Raw genomic sequence first — 17303 nt, forward strand, 5'->3', positions numbered from 1 at the left:
AACAACAATAATTGGATTATTGGACGGCCAATTAGTCTTATTCTTTCATAATTATAAAGTGTATATTTAAATAATATTGTTGGTGATAAAATTTCAATGAACTGGAAGCTGAGTTAAAGGTTTTTCTTACACTAACACCACAATATACTCATTTCAAGCTGCACAGTAGTTAAGTTTTTCGTGGATCCTGATCAGAGGTCATTCAAGCACGGATTCACGCTGGAAGAAAATTAAACAGACGGGGTTGAGACCGAAGAAAGGGGAGTAAAAGAAATGTTGATAAATTGTTGAAAATTGCGAATAGGGGAGAACAAGTTTGAAGAATTTCCCACTTAGTAGATACAGTTGAGTTTTTACTTTGATTTTTATAATTGCACGGGTAAAAAAAGTAAAAGAACAAAATGGAAGAGAGAAACAGAAAATTTTCACTAATCGTAGTTGATAGTAGTTCAGTAGTATCAAATATAAGTACATAGTAAATGAGCTCGAGAAGAAAATTAAAAGGTTTTATTCGGCAAGGAGAGACATTCAATTGTGCGAATTTATATTTTCAATTATAAATAGTTACGACTTCTCGGCCGCCGCCGCGGACCATCAGTACTCGATCGAGTCCCTCGGTAAGAACTTCCAGAAATTCCATGTAGTTTCGTTCTCTGAAAATTATGTCAGTTTTGGGAACTAGAATATACATCAGATTTCCTTGAGGGCGATTACTGAAATCTGTTTAGATAATAGTTCGGATTCGCTAAAAATACAACATGCATGCAAAAACAAGTTCACCGTCAACGGAAAAGAAATTCTACAATTTGTGCCGACGATTCATACCTATTGGCAATTTCTTGGCGTCTAGAATTGTAATTAGCAAAACGTTAAATTTATGATAGAATTAAATTATGATCATACTTGTTTGGTCCGTCAACATCAGAGGGATTCTTCTTTGGCGGTCCGGGCAGATTTAGAATCACAAGTTTGGCATCGTGGGACTCGGTAACAATTACTTCGTTCAGCCTAGAAACGTTGTGAAGCTGTTAAAGGGTGGCAAGCGTACCTGACGGCATTGTGCATTCGCCGGAGATTAGGCTGGTCTGGTTTCATGTCGAACATTTGACTGAGATTTTGAACTTCTTCGATTTTCGGCTCTGGCGGTGGTGGCTTTCCGTTCTCGGCAGACCAGGTCATTGGGACATCGGGCTTGGCGGGTTGAGGATGAATGCCATTAACGGCTTGAACTGCTTCTGAGAAATAGAAGAGTAGTAAAGAAAAATGAGTCTTTTGACGACTTACGGATTTTGGACTTTTTCTTATTTTCTCGCAGCGTATGAATCAAGTGGTTTCTCTGCTCCATGATCAGAGTTCTATAAAATTAAAGTTTAGTCTTGCTCCCTTTCAAGATAACTGTACCTTTCATACGCATATGCAGAAACATCAGCCGATTCAAGCTCTACCACTCTGACTTCAGCTTCAATTCGAAGTTGGTATAAATGCTGCTGCAATTGTTTCTTCATTTTGATCGAATTGTCTTCTGCTTGCGCTACTGTATAGATTCTAGTGCGGCAGTTCTTCCAGACTAGCAGAAATAATGACTCAAAGAAAAACAATGGCGCTTTTACCGCGATGCTGTTGAAGCAAATGAGGCAAAAGAGTGAGCAATCCTCCGTCGTGCACAATCCACCAGACATCAATAGTTCCTCCTTCAATCGTATCGTCTTTAGTCGGGTACAATTGAATATTCTTCGGCACAAGGAGCGAGTGATGGCCGGCAGCTGCTGCGCGAACTATTGCCAAGAAATTTCGATATCCACTTTCGGCCTGTTGCTTCCAGTGGGCTGGCCAGCCACAGAGGACAGTGTTGTGTCTAATAGAAAAAAGGAAGATCAACCCCTCATTTATGTCGCTCACCTCAATCCGCCGAGACCCGCGGTTTGAATGAGAGCGGAAAGACCTTCTTCAACCTTTTGAGCAATTAGAACATTCGAAAAGCCCTTGATTTGATGATCTTTTAGCGCTCGTTTGAGGACATTCTCTGCCGCTTGACTCTCGGCAAAATTGACCAAAAAGTCGCCGTTGACCACGGAGTAAACCATCACCAGACCTGAAAATCAAATCTACCTTCGGTTCAATTTTTCACCACTAGAACAAAAACTAAAAAACTACGAAACTCAAAAAATATTTTTGAGTTGACCACTTGCATCTGAATTGATGCTCGTGGATGATTTCAAAAAACTTTTGTGGGGCCGGAAATCGTAAAAAAACTGCAAGTGCAGTTTTCTTCAGCTCGTCAAGACAAGTCGAATGATGGGTCTAGCTCCTGATAACTCTAAGGATTTACCGGTTTACCGGCTGGTTACCGGAAAATACGTTGTCACCGGCCGTTTTTGTTCTAGAAGTGATAGACTAATGGTTGACACCGGAAATTGTTCCTTATAGTCAGTTCTCCTGCAGCCTAAAAAATGAAGGTTTTATCAATTCTCTGAAGAGAGTTATCACTAAAAACTGTAATTTTTACTGAAATTTTGTTGTTGCTGCACGTTCCTAATTTCTAGTCCCATTTTCGCCAAAAATAGTATTTTAGTGATAACTCTCTTCAGAGAATTGATACAACCTTCATCTTTTAGGCTGCAGGAGAACTGACTATAAGGAACAATTTCCGGTGTCAAACATTAGTCTATCACTTCTAGAACAAAAACGGCCGGTGACAACGTATTTTCCGGTAACCAGCCGGTAAACCGGTAAATCCTTAGAGTTATCAGGAGTTAGACCCATCATTCGACTCGTCTTGACGAGCTGAAGAAAACTGCACTTGCAGTTTTTACGATTTCCGGCCCCACAAAAAGTTTTTTGAAATCATCCGTGGATTTCGTCACCATTACCTTTACCAGCTTTCAACTGAGTAACGAAATCGAGCAGCTGATCCTTTGAAATTCGATATTCACTATCGAGCTTCACCAGAGTTAAAATTTGTGGCCTCCAGTTTTTCGTATGGGGTGGGCCTTCGTTGAGACGCAGAAGTGCGTATTAGGGTTCCGCACGATTGGAGGACCTTATTTTTCAAACTCCAAATCCTTATTGTATTAAGAATTGACTTTTTATAAAATTTAGGTTTTCGAATACGGCGAAAAAATGATGAAATAAATATTCCGATTCACCATCGGAATCGCCGATTTCTCTCGGTTTTTCATACTTCTAGTGGCAGCACAAACTTCGCGTTGCCAAATTATGATAGCGATAAAATAAAAATCATTTTTCTTTTTGAAAATTTCTCTAAAAATTCACCGTTTTCTTGTGCTGGTAGTTTTAATTCTAGCAGTTTGTTATGAATCGCCGTGAGAAAGCTAGGCGCGCTCTGATTGGCTGAAGAGGAAGACATTCTCAAAAATCAATTTTGAAGGAAGATAATTCTAAGCTTCCGCGACTTTGTCGTTGTTGGTGAAAATTTTTCACTGAAAAGAAGTTCTTTCTTGATAAAAAAATTAACCCCTTGTTATATGGAAAGCCATAATTGCTGAAAGAAATATCTATATGAAAAGAAGCTCCAAAATTTTAAATAAAAACCATAACAAAGTAAAAATCTTCGATAATTTGATTTTTTACAACAATGGGTGAGGGTGGGGTTGGGGACATAACTGAGATTGATCACCTCGAAGTTCCTAGCCAATGTCAAGCCCCTTAAATCTAAAAATCAAGGAACGGGGCTGAAACGGCCCGAAGGGCCGTCAAGCCCCTTAAATCTAAAAATCAAGGAACGGGGCTGAAACGGCCCGAAGGGCCGTCAAGCCCCTTAAATCTAAAAATCAAGGAACGGGGCTGAAACGGCCCGAAGGGCCGTCAAGCCCTTAAATCTAAAAATCAAGGAACGGGGCTGAAACGGCCCGAAGGGCCGTCAAGCCCCTTAAATCTAAAAATCAAGGAACGGGGCTGAAACGGCCCGAAGGGCCGTCAAGCCCCTTAAATCTAAAAATCAAGGAACGGGGCTGAAACGGCCCGAAGGGCCGTCAAGCCCTTAAATCTAAAAATCAAGGAACGGGGCTGAAACGGCCCGAAGGGCCGTCAAGCCCTTAAATCTAAAAATCAAGGAACGGGGCTGAAACGGCCCGAAGGGCCGTCAAGCCCCTTAAATCTAAAAATCAAGGAACGGGGCTGAAACGGCCCGAAGGGCCGTCAAGCCCCTTAAATCTAAAAATCAAGGAACGGGGCTGAAACGGCCCGAAGGGCCGTCAAGCCCCTTAAATCTAAAAATCAAGGAACGGGGCTGAAACGGCCCGAAGGGCCGTCAAGCCCTTAAATCTAAAAATCAAGGAACGGGGCTGAAACGGCCCGAAGGGCCGTCAAGCCCCTTAAATCTAAAAATCAAGGAACGGGGCTGAAACGGCCCGAAGGGCCGTCAAGCCCCTTAAATCTAAAAATCAAGGAACGGGGCTGGAAGAAAAAAGTGGGTTCGAGTTGGAATCGAGCTCGCCAGCACCTCTGTGCGAAGAGAAGCGCTCACCACTCTGCCAACTCCAGTGCGAGAGCGCAGCGCATTACTCGATTCATATTCCCGCGAAAAGCGCCAGCCAATCAGCGCGCAGCAGGCCTCTTTGGCAAAATATAATTTGAAGCCCTAAAAAGGGCTGAAGGAGGGATTTTCTGGGAAAACAGTGGCCAGGAATGAATTTCTAGGCATTATTTTGGTGGAATCTCCAAATTTTATTAAAAATAAAAATTTTGGTCCAATCGTGCGGAACCCTAGTGCGTATCTCGCCGAGCTCATTTGGAGACCTTTCATGCCATCTCCCCACTCTTTTTCCGCTCCTTTGTACTCGATGTATTTGTAGACCAGTGCCGCCAGAGACAGAGCAACCAGAGCATATACCCAGGAGCAAATAAACATTAGAACAATACACATGATCATTCCAGAGAGCGAAGCTGCCCAGTGATAGTATCTGAATCGCGGTCGCCAGCTAGGCGTTCGCAGTAGAATTTGCAAGACACAAGCCAAATTGACGAACATGTAGCACATGAGAAAGAACATCGTCAAGATAGGCGCGACCGCGTCAAGTTCAGCAATGATGATGCCGCTTTCCGCGATGAGAGCTGTTAAAAGCAGCGCCCAGGTTGGCTCGCCGTTGGCTTTTCCGCCAGCGAAAAATGACAGAAAAGGAATGACGTTATCTTTCGCGATGGCTTGAAGAAGACGAGGAGCTCCGGTGAGCGATTGGAGACCCGCACCGATTGTGGACAAGAACGCGCCGATGACCATGAAATAGGGATGTGGCCAGACAAGAACAGAGGCAACAAGTTTTCCTCCATCACCAGCTTGAAGTGAGTTCCCGAACTTATCAAGCAATAAGAGTCGATCGATCGCGGCGCCAAACAAGAATGTGCAAAGAATGTAAACCATTGAAGTTGTCGCAATAGCGGCGATGGTTCCTTTGGAATTGAGTCTTGCGCGTCTTTGAGATCTCCTGATCGATTCGAGCCGGCCATGATTCCAGTCACGGAAGGGAAGAAGATTCCAAGAAGGACCGTAAAACTAGACGTGGCATCTGCAACTATCCAAGCTGGGTAGTCCTCGTTCGCTGTTATAGGACTAGACTCGTTGATTACGTAAAATGTTGTAGGAGGCATATGTTTATCGACCAAGAGCTCGTCTTCGTGCTGATACATCGACTTAAAATTGGACGAAAAGTTTCCACCACGAAAGCCTGGAAAACCAACGCGTCTTGTCATCTCGTAAGAGGCGAAGTTTTGGTCGCAATTTGCAAAAGTCGTGTCCGTTGAATTGAAGTCCCCCGTGCAGTAGATTTTCCAATAATCTGTCGGGTGAATCACTCCTTCTTCGTCAGTAAAAGTCTTTGCACAGTAAGAGTCTTCTGTAGCATGAAGGAGATGATCCCCAAGCATACACATACACGTGTCGACACAAAGAGATGAGTCAGGATCCACACCGGCTGGTGAAACAGCCAGGGTCTTAAAAAGCCCGACAAAAATCGACATAATCGACAAGAGGACAATAACGAGGAGAAAGAAGGCAGCTTTGTTGACATACTTGACACCAACGAAGACCAAGGAGGACATGCCAGCAAGGAAAATTGTTCCATAAAGGCGATAGTTGTGCATCAAATTCATGTCTTCATCGTCAACAAAATGGATAAGTGCATCGTGGAACGCATATTTGATGAGGATTTCTACGCCTCCGAGGATGTACATGGCACTTCCGAAGGTTGTTCCCAGGTAGAAGAGAATTCCAACGGCGCCACCAAACTCCGGCCCGAGCGCTCGAGAAATCATAAAGTACGCGCCACCGGCTGGTACAACACCATTCGTGGCAATAGCCGACATTGAAAAGGCAGTAAGCATAGTCGTCATGCAACAAATAAGAACGAGTAAAAATGTCTGTCCGACCCCAGCAACGCCAACAATCCAAGCAAAGCGCAGGAACAAAATGACGCCGAAAATGTTTTGAATTGTTGGAAAATAAACACCAGCGAGTGTGCCCATCTTTGCCGAAGATGCATCCTCGCCGTTTTCTTTCGCTTCATGATCGGCTGCTGTTTGGGTCAAGTTTGTGTAGTTTTGAACGGTGGAGATGAACTGTGAAACTGTCGGGCGCTTCTCCATCTCTTCCTCGAAGAGGGCAAAATTGTCGTTGAAATTATTGTCGTCATCGTTTTGATGGAGTGGGACCTTTTCGAATTTCTTAAGGAAAAGTTTTATTGATGAAGAGCTGCTCTAGTCTTACATCATCAGCGTCAGCTGGCTCAGCAACTTTCTTGAACTCGAATCGCCCGCCGTTTTCTGTCATGTTTTAGGTTGGTAAAGGTGGGTCAACTTTTGGATATACTCAGTTTCATACCGATTCAGACTAAAAGAGATGTGTTTAATATTTTGGTCAATTAGACGGTAGCAATTAGTTATATTTATACAGCTGAAACCCGATCCACGATATCAAATGTGTAACGAGAAAGATAGGAATGAGCGAAGGAATAAGTAGAAAGAAGTAACACTTTGACTCCGGCACGTGGCAGTTCTCCCAATCCGAGATAACGCCACAAGTAACGACCAGGCCAAGAAGGATCCACGCAGCAGCTTGGAGCGACTTGGAATTATTTCTAATTGTGTCAAAGAGCATTTCTTAGGATCATTCTAAAAAGTTTATTTTCTGGTTAAACGGGGGGATTACCAGGAGTTCGTAAAAATGGAACGTCAAACTGGAAGGCCAACTGGGCCAGTTTCCGTGAATTGGTTTCAATAGAACCGCTTTCAGATCCACTAGAATAGATAGGCTTACCGGACTAAATTTCGGCCCATTTTCTGGGCTTTCTAAAACTGTATCATATGACCCCCAAACTAAGCTAGAAAAATGGGCCAAAATTTAGTCCGGTAAGCCTAAGAATAGAGCTTCGAGGTTCTTTTTAGATATGACTCTAGTGGAGCTGAATTGGTCCTAGAAGAAGTAAAACAGAGGGCTCAAAAGAGGCTCTGAAAATGATTGAAAGGAGAAAAGTATCAGTAGAAAGGGAACAGTCAGAAAATGCACAACAATAATGATGATAAGTGATAATAATCAGGAGTTAGGTTCAGTAGCAATATACACATTTCGAGTTCTGTTCAGTCGCATCAACCAGAAAATAAACAATTTGCCACAATTGACAAAATAGCTCTTCGTGTGAATCTATGTCTCTTTGTTTCGTAATAACGCGAATACAATTGCCACTAACGATCTCTGTAAAGGACTTGAAGCCTTTTGCCGTCCATTCGTCGCCCGTTGTAAAAGCGCACTGCCAAATCTGCCTCATCAGCAGTTCTAATTTCAGGAGTTGAAAAAATTTCGACCTGTTTATAAGTTTTGACTTACGTGAACTTAATTATCACTTCGTTTTTGTAATTTGCCTCGCTGATGCTCTCGATTGTACCACAACCAAGAAAGACCTTTGAAGAACTTAGAAAATAAATATATTTAATGAAAAAACCTGTGAAATTCTATCATAACTCGCGCTGTCTGGCAAGTTTCGGACTTTGACGGATCTCTGCCTGACCGTGTCCACTGGAGCTGGCTTTGTTTCACTAAAAATAAAAAATAAATGAAAAACAATTTCTGACTTGGGCGCGACGTCCTACCCAGAGAGAGTGCTCAGCGCGGCTTTGATATTGTTCAACAAGGTCAAATCCACTTTTTGCATCAGTTCCGCCGGGATCTCCACGGGCTCGACGGGGGAGCTACTCGACGGTTTTTTTAAAGAAGCTGCGGCGGGATCATTCTTGTGCCCGAGTTTTTGGAGCAAACTGGAAGAGAAAAAAGTTATTAAAAATTCAATTCTCTGGTTAAATAAAAAACTGGATTTAGGCAGATAATCTTCATTTCGAAATGTAGCCTTAAGAGTCATCAGATGACTCCTCCTTGTCTCCAAGGGCAAATTAATGATTGATCTCCCTTTGTTTTCTTTTGTTACCTGAGCGAGCGCATCCCTTCCACATCCTTAACAGCCCATAAATTGTGTCCTCTCAACTCTCGCCCATCGGCTAAGGCTGCTTTGCTCATTCCGCTATACGAGGCTAGGACAACGACGGCTGCACCTGCGGGTGTCATGTCTGTCTTCTTCAAGAACTCTATCGCCTTGATTTCTGTTGGCTGGACTGGAATGAGGGGAATCAAGTCTGTCTGAAAAAGATATCATTTAATTCTCGATTATCGCATGATTCTTTTAGTCTACCTGAGTACAGTCTTTTGGAATATTTCTAATCAACAGTCTCGGCTCTCTCTTCGTCAGGGCTTCCTTCAGATTATCAATGACACCGTTTGTTTTATATTATCCACCCGTTTTTTGAACCCTTCTAGAAAAGGGATGAGGACATCCTGAGATTATTTTAACCCCCCTACGCCACAGAATAGACCTTTACCTCTTATTTTAGCTGCATTGAGGCACTGTATGATGCCTGTACTCCGAGTCCATAGACTCCCCAAAAGGGGTCAAAATGAGCGAAATCGGGTTTTTCCGGCTTAATGACGTCATAAGTCAAAGAACATGTGACAATAACTTTTTCTAAGTACCCCTACGCCACAGATCAGACCCTAAGCTACATTCTGGTACTTTAGGGAACCCTCTGTGATAACTGTGGTCGGAGAGCATAGACTCCCCAGCTTGGGTTAATATAAAACAAACGGTGTCAATGTTCTTTACTTTTACATTCATTGAATATGGCGCGGGCCTGTGCGATTGACCCCGGCTTTTTCGCTCAACAGTCGACATTCTACAGATTTTGATTGAAAAGTTAGAGTTATCAGGGTAGGTATTTTTAAAATTGAGGAAATAAATGTTCGACTAAATTGAATTTAGAATGAAAGGGCAGTTAGGCAAGTTCGCCACAGTCTTTGATCTTGATCAAGTGCTTGGTTGTGCCACTCTGGCTGCCGTCCTTTTCCATCATTCGGACGACCTCCATTCCTGAATACAGTTTTACAAATTTCGCAACGACAAATTCGCTAAAGCGTAGGTAAATACCTTCAAGGACATGGCCGAAAACGACGTGCTTGTTGTCCAGCCAATGCGTCTTAGCCGTACAGATGAAGAACTGACTTCCATTTGTATTTTCGCCCGAGTTTGCCATGGACAGAACGCCAGGGCCGGTGTGCTTGAGCTTGAAGTTTTCATCTTCGAATTTTTCGCCGTAAATTGATTTTCCGCCAGTTCCGTTGTGATTGGTAAAATCGCCTCCTTGGCACATGAAACCAGGGATGATTCGGTGGAAAACGCAGTTCTTATATCCGTATCCTTCGTAAACAGTTTAAGGATTTAAAAAGTGAAGATAAAAAAACCTTTCTTATGAGTACAAAGCTGCAAAAAATTCTCAGCTGTTTTGGGCACAACATCTTTTCGCAAGAGAATCACAACTTTTCCCAACGCAGTTTCGGCATAAGGCGCTACTTTTTGCTTGGCGACAATTTCCATCCAGACGATTGGGTTCTTGCGTTTCGTCTTTCGCAGAGACTCTCCCTCTTTCCCTTTTTTAGCGAAATCTTTTTCATGACTGAAAGAAGCTTAACCTCAACACAGAATACTAAAATTTACCCTCGCGCAGCGTACTCCTTCTTGTCATCTTTTCGATCTCGCTCTCGGCTTCTGTCTCTTCTGGATCCTCTTTCCCGACTTCGATCTCTATCCCGTCGAGGTTCTCGATCTCGAGAACGCGATCGTCGTCGCTCGCGGGATCTTGATCTCTTGCGCTCTTTCTTTTCTCGCTTTCGATCTCGATCACGAGATCGGGAACGCGAACGGCTTCTCGATCTTCCCATTCTAACAAATGCATATTGAATATGAGCAATCATGTTTGTAAATTTGTTATTTTCCGTAGATTTGTACAGTTCTTTATTAAATACTGGCAACTTAGAGGCTTAAAAACCGATCGACTTTCTAGCCTTCATCTTTTTCTTTTTCATTCGTTCTTCTTTCTTTTCTTTCTTGGCAGACGACTTCGGCGTTTTCTGCGAGCTGTCAATATTTGTCAGTGTCGTGTTTTGAGAACTTCCAGCGCTGTCAAGAGGTGTAATTTGCGAGTCCTCAAAGTCCACAGCTTGACTCTGTGTATCATTAATCTGTGAAAAGGGATTCTGCGTGCTGGGAGTTTGAGAGATCGGCTGGGATGCAAACAAGTCTTGGCTTTGTCCAACACCGGTGTCGTCTCTTCCTAGGCTTTCTTGTGAGCTTTGTCCGTCCTGCGATTTCTCTTCAATGATTCCACTCAAATCAGCGACTGGCAAAATCGACCTTCGATTTTTTCTTGGAGTTCTAAATGGCGTCTTAGGCTTTTTAGTCAGGCATTCTGGTTCATTCGAGGAACTCTTTTGCGTGGAACTATCAGCGGGAGCTCCAAGACTCAAAATAGTTCCCTTTGAAGCGATAATCGAGTCAGATTGGGTGTTTGGTTCAGGAAGCGCAATTTGCGATTGTGGCTCAAATCCAGCCAGAACACTTTCATCTGGGAGGTCCAAACAGTCGCGGAAATCCATTGCCGCTACGCTTTCTGCGTCGCTGCTAACCACCTCTTCTTTCACCTCCATCTCTTCGTCATTCTGAGCCGATGGAATAACCGTCGTTTCAGGCTCACGCTCAACAAGAGTACCATCATTTGCTAAACTTTGCTCCATAGCTGTCATGTTTTGCAGGTAGCTCATGCGTTTCATCCGGACTTCACTGATTTTCTTCACCGAAAGTTCTTCTTCTCGCATCGTGTTATAAACGATATTTGCGCATTGAAGCTCACTATAAAAATCGATGAAGCTCGCATTTCTAAACCTAAGTCATACTTCATAGATCCATCGATTTCATGGCTCTCGACAGTCAACGGAAAAGTCATATCCATCATTCTTGCGATATTATTCCTTGTCCCCTTCGCTCCAAGCTGATAATCCGTCTGGATAACTGTCTCTGGAAGCGAAAATGACCAATCTGTTGGAAGTTCAAACTCGTTCAAATCAACTTCTTCGCAGGTAAGTTTTTCTTCAGAATCGAAGAACATATTGGTAAGGTATTCCAACAGCTCGTCCTCATCAGGTTGCCGCTCTTCGTACTTTAGGAGGTACATACCGCAAAAAACGTACATTGTTTCCCGGTAGACAACAAGATATGGACGCGCTTTTGTGTAGTCTAGGACCTTTTTATCGCTCCTCATCTTTACAACCTAACAAAAGCAGATATTTCAAGACATATGGAACTATGGCATACCTTCTTGATGTACTCAAGAGGCGAAGGAAGAAAAACTGGCAGTGAGGTAGCATTCTTTTCAATACAAATTGCAAAAATCTCTTCTTGCTCATCCGGAACCATGTCAATCACATTTGCTCCGATTCCCGTCTTTCCTCCGGGCTTTAAACTCGTTCTCATCTCTAGCTTTCTATTCTGTGTCCAAACAATCGTCACAATTTTCTTCCCGTGAAGAAAATGCAGGTCTAACTCAGCTGTAAATTTGGAGTACTTATGTTTGATCGGAATTCCAATTCGCCAATTGATTTTGTTTCTTTCAACGAGTGAAACACTTTGCAAAACACCGCAGCCAGTTAAAAGTATACAGTCAGTTCCATCTTTGGCATAGGCGATGATGTCTTTGTATGCGTTGTCTCCTAAAGAGTTGTCCGTGTAAAACTCATCCTCGGATTGAGTAATCGTATTGAGCAAAATTATTCGGGTAGACTCAACGACGTAGAAAACGAAGTCGTTGAGGAATTCGATTCCAAGGAAGGTTTTGTGCTCTTCGTACTCCAGAAACGTATGGACAACTGGAAGTTCATCGATATCTAATTATCGATAAGTAAAATGTTATCAAGAAATTTTTCTTACAGGAAGTATCTTCATAAGACCAGCGTCGAACTTCGCCGTCTTCAGTCAAAAATAAGGTTTGCTGGTCTTGCGCCACTAAAGACACCAGCGCAGCAGTGAGGACAATTTCTCCATCATCCTCTTCCATCTCCCTGACAGTTTTAATTTCACCCATTTGAGTCAACTCTTCGCCAAACGCAACAACTTGACAGCCAGGAACGTCTTCATAAGACCAGCCAACAAGAGTATATCGTCCGTTTGTGTCGATAAACTCAATCGATCCTTCGGATCCTTCAATCGCCCTTCGCAACTTTTTCTTCCCCATTCTCAGTACATTTTGATTACACGCAAACAGCAACTTATCTTCGTGGACAAAAGCTCTTCTTCTGGTTCGGAACCTCGGGTTTAGGTTGCTCAGGTCTTTTCCAATAAGGGATTTGTCCGCGCCGATGAATTCTTTGAACTCAGCGGCGCTACTCACTGGAGAAAGGTGCATTTTAGGAGGTGAAGGGACACGCTTTCCATAAATCGACCAGTTTAAAAAGCCTCTTTAGATGGATTTTTAAAGGGATTCTTTATGTCTACTGCAGCTTTTAAAATCATCAAATTCTCAGTCTGAATCCAAGCTTAATCCTTTCGAAACAAAGTTGTGATCATTAAACTCTGTTGCCAGACAGTTCAACCACTCTTCGGACTCCGTCCACGATTGTCCATCATCACTTATCATTCTAAAAGGATGAAGACAAGGTAGTTTATATGTCCAATAGAGTGTTGATCAATGAGGCAGTTTTGAAGGTTAACTCTCTTTTTACTCGCGCTTGATTAGATTTGGGCAATGGGTGCTTTTGTGGCCGGGCTGTCTGCACGCGTGGCACATGATGTTCGATTTTACCTCCACAGTTGGCAGATCGAAAGTCGGACTAGAATTTGTAGATTGATAAAAGAAGGGTTGAAGGGCGGGCTTACTGAGCATATTTGCATTTTGGACCAAGCGGGCAAAAACCAACCAGCCAATTCTGGCACATTACTTTTCTGACGTGTCTTGATTTGCAAAGAGGCCCATGCTTGCAGAATCCTCTCGCGTACCACTGACATTCTTTCACTTTCGAATTCGGGTCGATATGAAGATACTGAATAGATAAGGTAAAGATTGGAGAAGGTCACGTTTTTGAATCACCTGGCAATCACGATTTTCGCAACGGCCAAATTTCGAGAAAAAGTAGCACTCGGGCATCTTTGCCATGTCATACTCATGAAGAAACTCGCAGTCGTCGCCCTTTTTGCACAATCCTCGGAGCCAGTGCTTGCATACCACATGCTTGTCAAGAGTTACGTGGCGAAATGGACAGTTCGCGCCTCTGGTACACATGTTTTTCTCGAACAGATCGCAAATCATCGTTCCGGACTCTTATTTTTCTTGTTATATTTTCAAATAACTTCTTATTTCTTACTGTCCATGCCCATAAAAGGAAGTGGATTAATGCCAACTTGATTTTTGACCAAAAGTCCATGAACAATTCGTTGTTATCCAGCGATCCAAGAACATGCTGCATCTTTCTTCAATTTCAAAGATCGATAAGAAGCTGTTTTTAAATAACTTTTAAGTGAAAAGGTAAAAATGAAATATATGTTCTTATAAAGTCAGTTGTCAGTTGAGAAAGTCGAGAATTGAAAATAAAGGAAAGGATCAAGATCTACAGTAGTCTGATCAATACTTTGAAAAAGGGAGTAATTGAGCTCCTAACTCTTGAACTCTTGGAAAATCAGATACAGATAGGTAAGATACGAAGGGACAGGGGAAATACTTTGAATACTTTGGAGAGTAAGAATTGACGACTTGACGACTTGAAAAAAGAACGTGAAAATAAAAGTACGGAAAAATTAACAAAAAAGCTCGTGAATGAATACTGAGCTCTTCATACAAGAAATAAATGACTACAGAAGAAAAAAAATGTTCGCTCGACTAATAAGTTTATTAACAAAACAAAAAGGGGGTTATAGTTTCGTCGATGAACAAAATTGAAAGTGTGAATGGGGGAAAGAGACTCTTTTTAGTTATGTAAAAGCACCAAAATACGGAAGCTCAAGGTCACCAATCGAAATTTCGAAAATAGATCTGGGGCCATCGAAAGAGAAATCAACCAACGAGATAATAGAGTAATTAGTAATATATAAATATATAGACAGTCAAGATTTTTGATCGTTGTATGAATTATTCTTTTTATTTAAAATGTTGAACTGGGCGGATAAACGGGTAGAAACTTGATGATGAAAAAAAAGTTGAAATCTTTCTTTGGCTCTATTTTTATCTGATACAGGTAAAAGATTGGAAAGGCAATTTTCAAATTCAAACTAGTAGTAATTAAGGTGTTGTCCTTGTTGTCTCCAAAATTTCACCTAGCTTCGTGAAAATAGTAGAATATGCTGTGAATGAACTCGTCTTTAATTTTTTCGAAATAATGGGCTTGGGAAACCGGATATGGACTGTACAAAGCAAGAAGATATGGTAATATTAGAGGGCTGGATGAGTATTATTGATAGACACCGAGAAATTATTTAGTTGTAGGTGAGACAGAATTTTTGAATTTTGAATTTAAAAATTGTGAGTTCAGATTCATTTTTTATTAAGTTTATTATTGTTTTGGCAAGAATCAAGTTATAGGACGATATCGGGGGATGACTTTTTTTATCTCATTCGGGCGATTTCGCGACCGACGAGATCGCGAATCTTGCGCTGCGCCGATTGATTTGAAAAGAAAGTCCCGGTTATTGAGACTGGAATCTCGTCCGAGGAGTTTAACTCGCCTTGGCGGGGAATCGTGACTTCAGAAGATGTAATGCGCTAAATATGATTAAGAAAAAGAATGGTGGCTTGGGTTACCTGTAGCTCCCGGACATTGACACCGCCTTTGCCGATGATTCGGCCGACGAGTTTGCCAGGAATCGTGATTTGCGTCGTGAGGCGGCCTTCTTCATTGCCAAACCAGCCCTCCTGTTTCAGCTTGTCAAAAATACAGAATTGCGCTTTCCACTGGGACTCTGGCACGCCAACGATCGTAACGCGTGCTATTGTCACAATAATCGTCAGTTTTCAATCATATTCTTACCTTTGGCATCTCGATCTGCATCTGTATTCTCTCCATCGGCATTTTCCACTGGTTCTGGCTGAGTTTGAGCTCGACTCTTTTCGTCGTTCTCATCTGGGGGCTAGAAAAGGAGTTAAATTATTGATTATCGATGGAATAACTGGATCTTACGTGGATTCGGATGCTGGCTCCAGCGATTCTTGAGATATTTCGAATATGCGTTCCTCGGGATCCAATAATTGCCCCGACGGCTCCAGACGGGATAAGAAGAGTTACTGTTTCTTGAGTATTATTGCTTGAAGAATTGCCTAAAAAAACGAATAAGAACGGTCAACTGTATAATAAGGAACCTTGATAAGAAACATTATATGCAGGAGGAGCTGTAGGACTTTGGAGACCGGGAAACATTTGCATTTGCTGTGAATTCAGCCCGGGATAGAGGCTCTGTTGTGACATCGCGGCCATATCGGTCTAAGAGAAATATATTAGCAGTAGAAAGTTTTAATGTTGGGTACCTCGAACTGTCGCAGCTTCTCGGTGATCTGCTGTTCTGCTTCGGCGATGCCTTTGATTTCGCCGTGGATGGAGATTGTACGGTCCATGTTGTAAGGGGAGAGGTCGTGCATTGAACTTATGGCGATTCGTGTTCCGGTTTTGTCCTGATAATTGAAATTAGAAAGTTTTAATTATGTGAGGAGAGGTTGATTTACCTGAACGTGCTTGAGATTTCTTCCATCTCTACCGATCAGTCTTCCAATCAGCGCATTGTGAGCCAAAACCTTCAGAGGTAGTTCATTATCCTTTTCTTCCTTCCTCACAATCTCCAGTATTCTTATCGCTGCAGCTCCACAAGCTTCTGGTGCCCCATAAATCGTCGCCACTTTGTCCGATCCCGGGCCTTCTCGTCGGTGGACATCGACTCGAGCTCTCGAATCCTTGAGCTGCGTAATCTGGCGAACAGTAGAACCCCCTTTGCCGATGATTGCACCGACAACGGACGCCGGAACGAGCATTTTTAGGGGTGTATCTGGTGATCCTCGTGTCCCAAATCCAAAAGGACTGAAAATGGAAATGAGTTTATCATCGATTTTAGTCTTTTTACCTAGGTCGAGTACGGACAGTTTTTTCCGAGTCAGCGTTGTCGGGTAAAAATGAACATCGAAGTTGTTGATCTTTCAAATTGTGTCCATTGAGCTCTCGAACCGCCGCTAATGCTTCCTAAAAAGAGATTGCGAAAATGGATGAAATGTCAAGCTGACCTGACGGGAGTGGTAGACAACATTGACTGATGCAGTCTCTGATTCCGTAGCTACTTGTTCGCAGGAGTCGACTCGCCCGAACTTGGACAGCAGCGAGTCGAGATCCTCCCAGTGAATCGTCGAGGGGATGTTGCGGATTTGGATTTTGCGAGTTCTTGAGGTTCTAGGGACTAAAGAAGTTGTTGAGCTAGGGCTATTTTGAGAAGGATGATTACCTGAATGCTCAACGGAGATTTCCTTGCCATTTATCTTGAGCCCTGAGAGTTTTTCTATCGCCTTGTCGAGCGCTACTTGATCTGGGAGGTCGATAAAGGCAAAGCCTCGCTTGTTAACGACAATATTTTGCACTAGAATTGATTTAGCAAAGTTCAAGATTTGATTTGCTAACCATCAATCGCCCTATCGTTGAGCTCTCTGTGAAGAAGTTCTTGGGAAACGTCTGAGCTGAGGTTACCAATGTACAACTTGGACATTTTTGGAAAGGGTTGAGACTGGGCTATTGGAGGAAATTGTGAAAAATGACGAAATCTTGCGACACGATCCGGCTATTGCAAATCTACAAACGCATGACTTTAGTCATTTTAGGAACTCTTTTTCCGGTGTTTTGGTAATCATAGCAGTAAAAACTTTATGATTCTAGGGTTACATAACTGTATCTAGAGAGT

The 17303-nt window shown here is 42.6% G+C and overlaps 6 protein-coding genes across 6 annotated transcripts; all 6 read right to left on the reverse strand.

The window, feature by feature from the left end:
• Window positions 1-30: 30 nt before the first annotated feature.
• On the reverse strand, window positions 31-6852 carry LOC145695802 (solute carrier family 12 member 4-like). Its single transcript, XM_081772827.1, is given in 12 exon segments — window positions 31-653; window positions 826-846; window positions 904-1008; window positions 1049-1235; window positions 1285-1355; window positions 1402-1567; window positions 1611-1855; window positions 1900-2092; window positions 2871-3007; window positions 4728-5412; window positions 5415-6678; window positions 6722-6852. Coding segments are annotated over 12 exon segments (3240 nt in total). The 5' UTR covers window positions 6785-6852; the 3' UTR covers window positions 31-550.
• A 271-nt stretch (window positions 6853-7123) lies between these two features.
• On the reverse strand, window positions 7124-9247 carry LOC145695809 (uncharacterized). Its single transcript, XM_081772839.1, has 7 exons — window positions 9148-9247; window positions 8694-8766; window positions 8433-8641; window positions 8101-8265; window positions 7953-8046; window positions 7838-7911; window positions 7124-7786 (listed from the first exon to the last, which is right to left on the reverse strand). The coding sequence occupies exons 1-7, from the start codon at window positions 9228-9230 to the stop codon at window positions 7696-7698; spliced, it is 789 nt and encodes a 262-aa protein (XP_081628965.1). The 5' UTR covers window positions 9231-9247; the 3' UTR covers window positions 7124-7695.
• Window positions 9248-9258: 11 nt separating this feature from the next.
• LOC145695808 (peptidyl-prolyl cis-trans isomerase-like) lies at window positions 9259-10292 on the reverse strand. The gene is made up of 4 exons (XM_081772837.1): window positions 10050-10292; window positions 9797-10008; window positions 9483-9752; window positions 9259-9425 (listed from the first exon to the last, which is right to left on the reverse strand). Exons 1-4 carry the CDS (start codon window positions 10271-10273, stop codon window positions 9331-9333), a joined length of 801 nt encoding a protein of 266 aa, XP_081628963.1. The 5' UTR covers window positions 10274-10292; the 3' UTR covers window positions 9259-9330.
• Window positions 10293-10313: 21 nt separating this feature from the next.
• On the reverse strand, window positions 10314-13017 carry LOC145695803 (uncharacterized). The gene is made up of 4 exons (XM_081772828.1): window positions 12315-13017; window positions 11703-12271; window positions 11285-11658; window positions 10314-11240 (listed from the first exon to the last, which is right to left on the reverse strand). The coding sequence occupies exons 1-4, from the start codon at window positions 12787-12789 to the stop codon at window positions 10373-10375; spliced, it is 2286 nt and encodes a 761-aa protein (XP_081628954.1). The 5' UTR covers window positions 12790-13017; the 3' UTR covers window positions 10314-10372.
• Window positions 13018-13057: 40 nt separating this feature from the next.
• LOC145695810 (cleavage and polyadenylation specificity factor subunit 4-like) lies at window positions 13058-13861 on the reverse strand. The gene is given in 5 exon segments (XM_081772840.1): window positions 13058-13213; window positions 13260-13423; window positions 13471-13700; window positions 13745-13795; window positions 13798-13861. Coding segments are annotated over 5 exon segments (606 nt in total). The 5' UTR covers window positions 13847-13861; the 3' UTR covers window positions 13058-13101.
• Window positions 13862-13877: 16 nt separating this feature from the next.
• On the reverse strand, window positions 13878-17214 carry LOC145695805 (insulin-like growth factor 2 mRNA-binding protein 1). Its single transcript, XM_081772830.1, has 11 exons — window positions 17027-17214; window positions 16854-16985; window positions 16639-16808; window positions 16482-16597; window positions 16090-16438; window positions 15895-16038; window positions 15730-15850; window positions 15551-15687; window positions 15401-15500; window positions 15175-15359; window positions 13878-15135 (listed from the first exon to the last, which is right to left on the reverse strand). The coding sequence occupies exons 1-11, from the start codon at window positions 17109-17111 to the stop codon at window positions 14980-14982; spliced, it is 1695 nt and encodes a 564-aa protein (XP_081628956.1). The 5' UTR covers window positions 17112-17214; the 3' UTR covers window positions 13878-14979.
• Window positions 17215-17303: the final 89 nt, after the last annotated feature.

The sequence above is a fragment of the Oikopleura dioica genome, chromosome 1 (genome assembly GCF_907165135.1).
Source record: "Oikopleura dioica chromosome 1, OKI2018_I68_1.0, whole genome shotgun sequence".
NCBI classification, from domain to species: domain Eukaryota; kingdom Metazoa; phylum Chordata; class Appendicularia; order Copelata; family Oikopleuridae; genus Oikopleura; species Oikopleura dioica.

Coding starts and splice junctions, on each gene's coding strand:
- LOC145695808 (XM_081772837.1), bottom strand. CDS start 10,273: ATGGGAAGATCGAGAAGCCGTTCGCGTTCCCGATCTCGTGATCGAGAT. Junction 10,009..10,049: donor AAGGAGTACGCTGCGCGAGG/GTAAATTTTAGT, acceptor AGCTTCTTTCAG/TCATGAAAAAGATTTCGCTA. Junction 9,426..9,482: donor TTTCGGCCATGTCCTTGAAG/GTATTTACCTAC, acceptor AACTGTATTCAG/GAATGGAGGTCGTCCGAATG.
- LOC145695809 (XM_081772839.1), bottom strand. CDS start 9,230: ATGTCGACTGTTGAGCGAAAAAGCCGGGGTCAATCGCACAGGCCCGCG. Junction 8,767..9,147: donor GTAAAAGTAAAGAACATTGA/CACCGTTTGTTT, acceptor CGGTGTCATTGA/TAATCTGAAGGAAGCCCTGA. Junction 8,266..8,432: donor GAAGGGATGCGCTCGCTCAG/GTAACAAAAGAA, acceptor TTTCTCTTCCAG/TTTGCTCCAAAAACTCGGGC.
- LOC145695803 (XM_081772828.1), bottom strand. CDS start 12,789: ATGCACCTTTCTCCAGTGAGTAGCGCCGCTGAGTTCAAAGAATTCATC. Junction 12,272..12,314: donor GTCTTATGAAGATACTTCCT/GTAAGAAAAATT, acceptor ATCGATAATTAG/ATATCGATGAACTTCCAGTT. Junction 11,659..11,702: donor CTCTTGAGTACATCAAGAAG/GTATGCCATAGT, acceptor TGCTTTTGTTAG/GTTGTAAAGATGAGGAGCGA.
- LOC145695805 (XM_081772830.1), bottom strand. CDS start 17,111: ATGTCCAAGTTGTACATTGGTAACCTCAGCTCAGACGTTTCCCAAGAA. Junction 16,809..16,853: donor AATCTCCGTTGAGCATTCAG/GTAATCATCCTT, acceptor CAACTTCTTTAG/TCCCTAGAACCTCAAGAACT. Junction 15,688..15,729: donor ATATAATGTTTCTTATCAAG/GTTCCTTATTAT, acceptor TCGTTTTTTTAG/GCAATTCTTCAAGCAATAAT.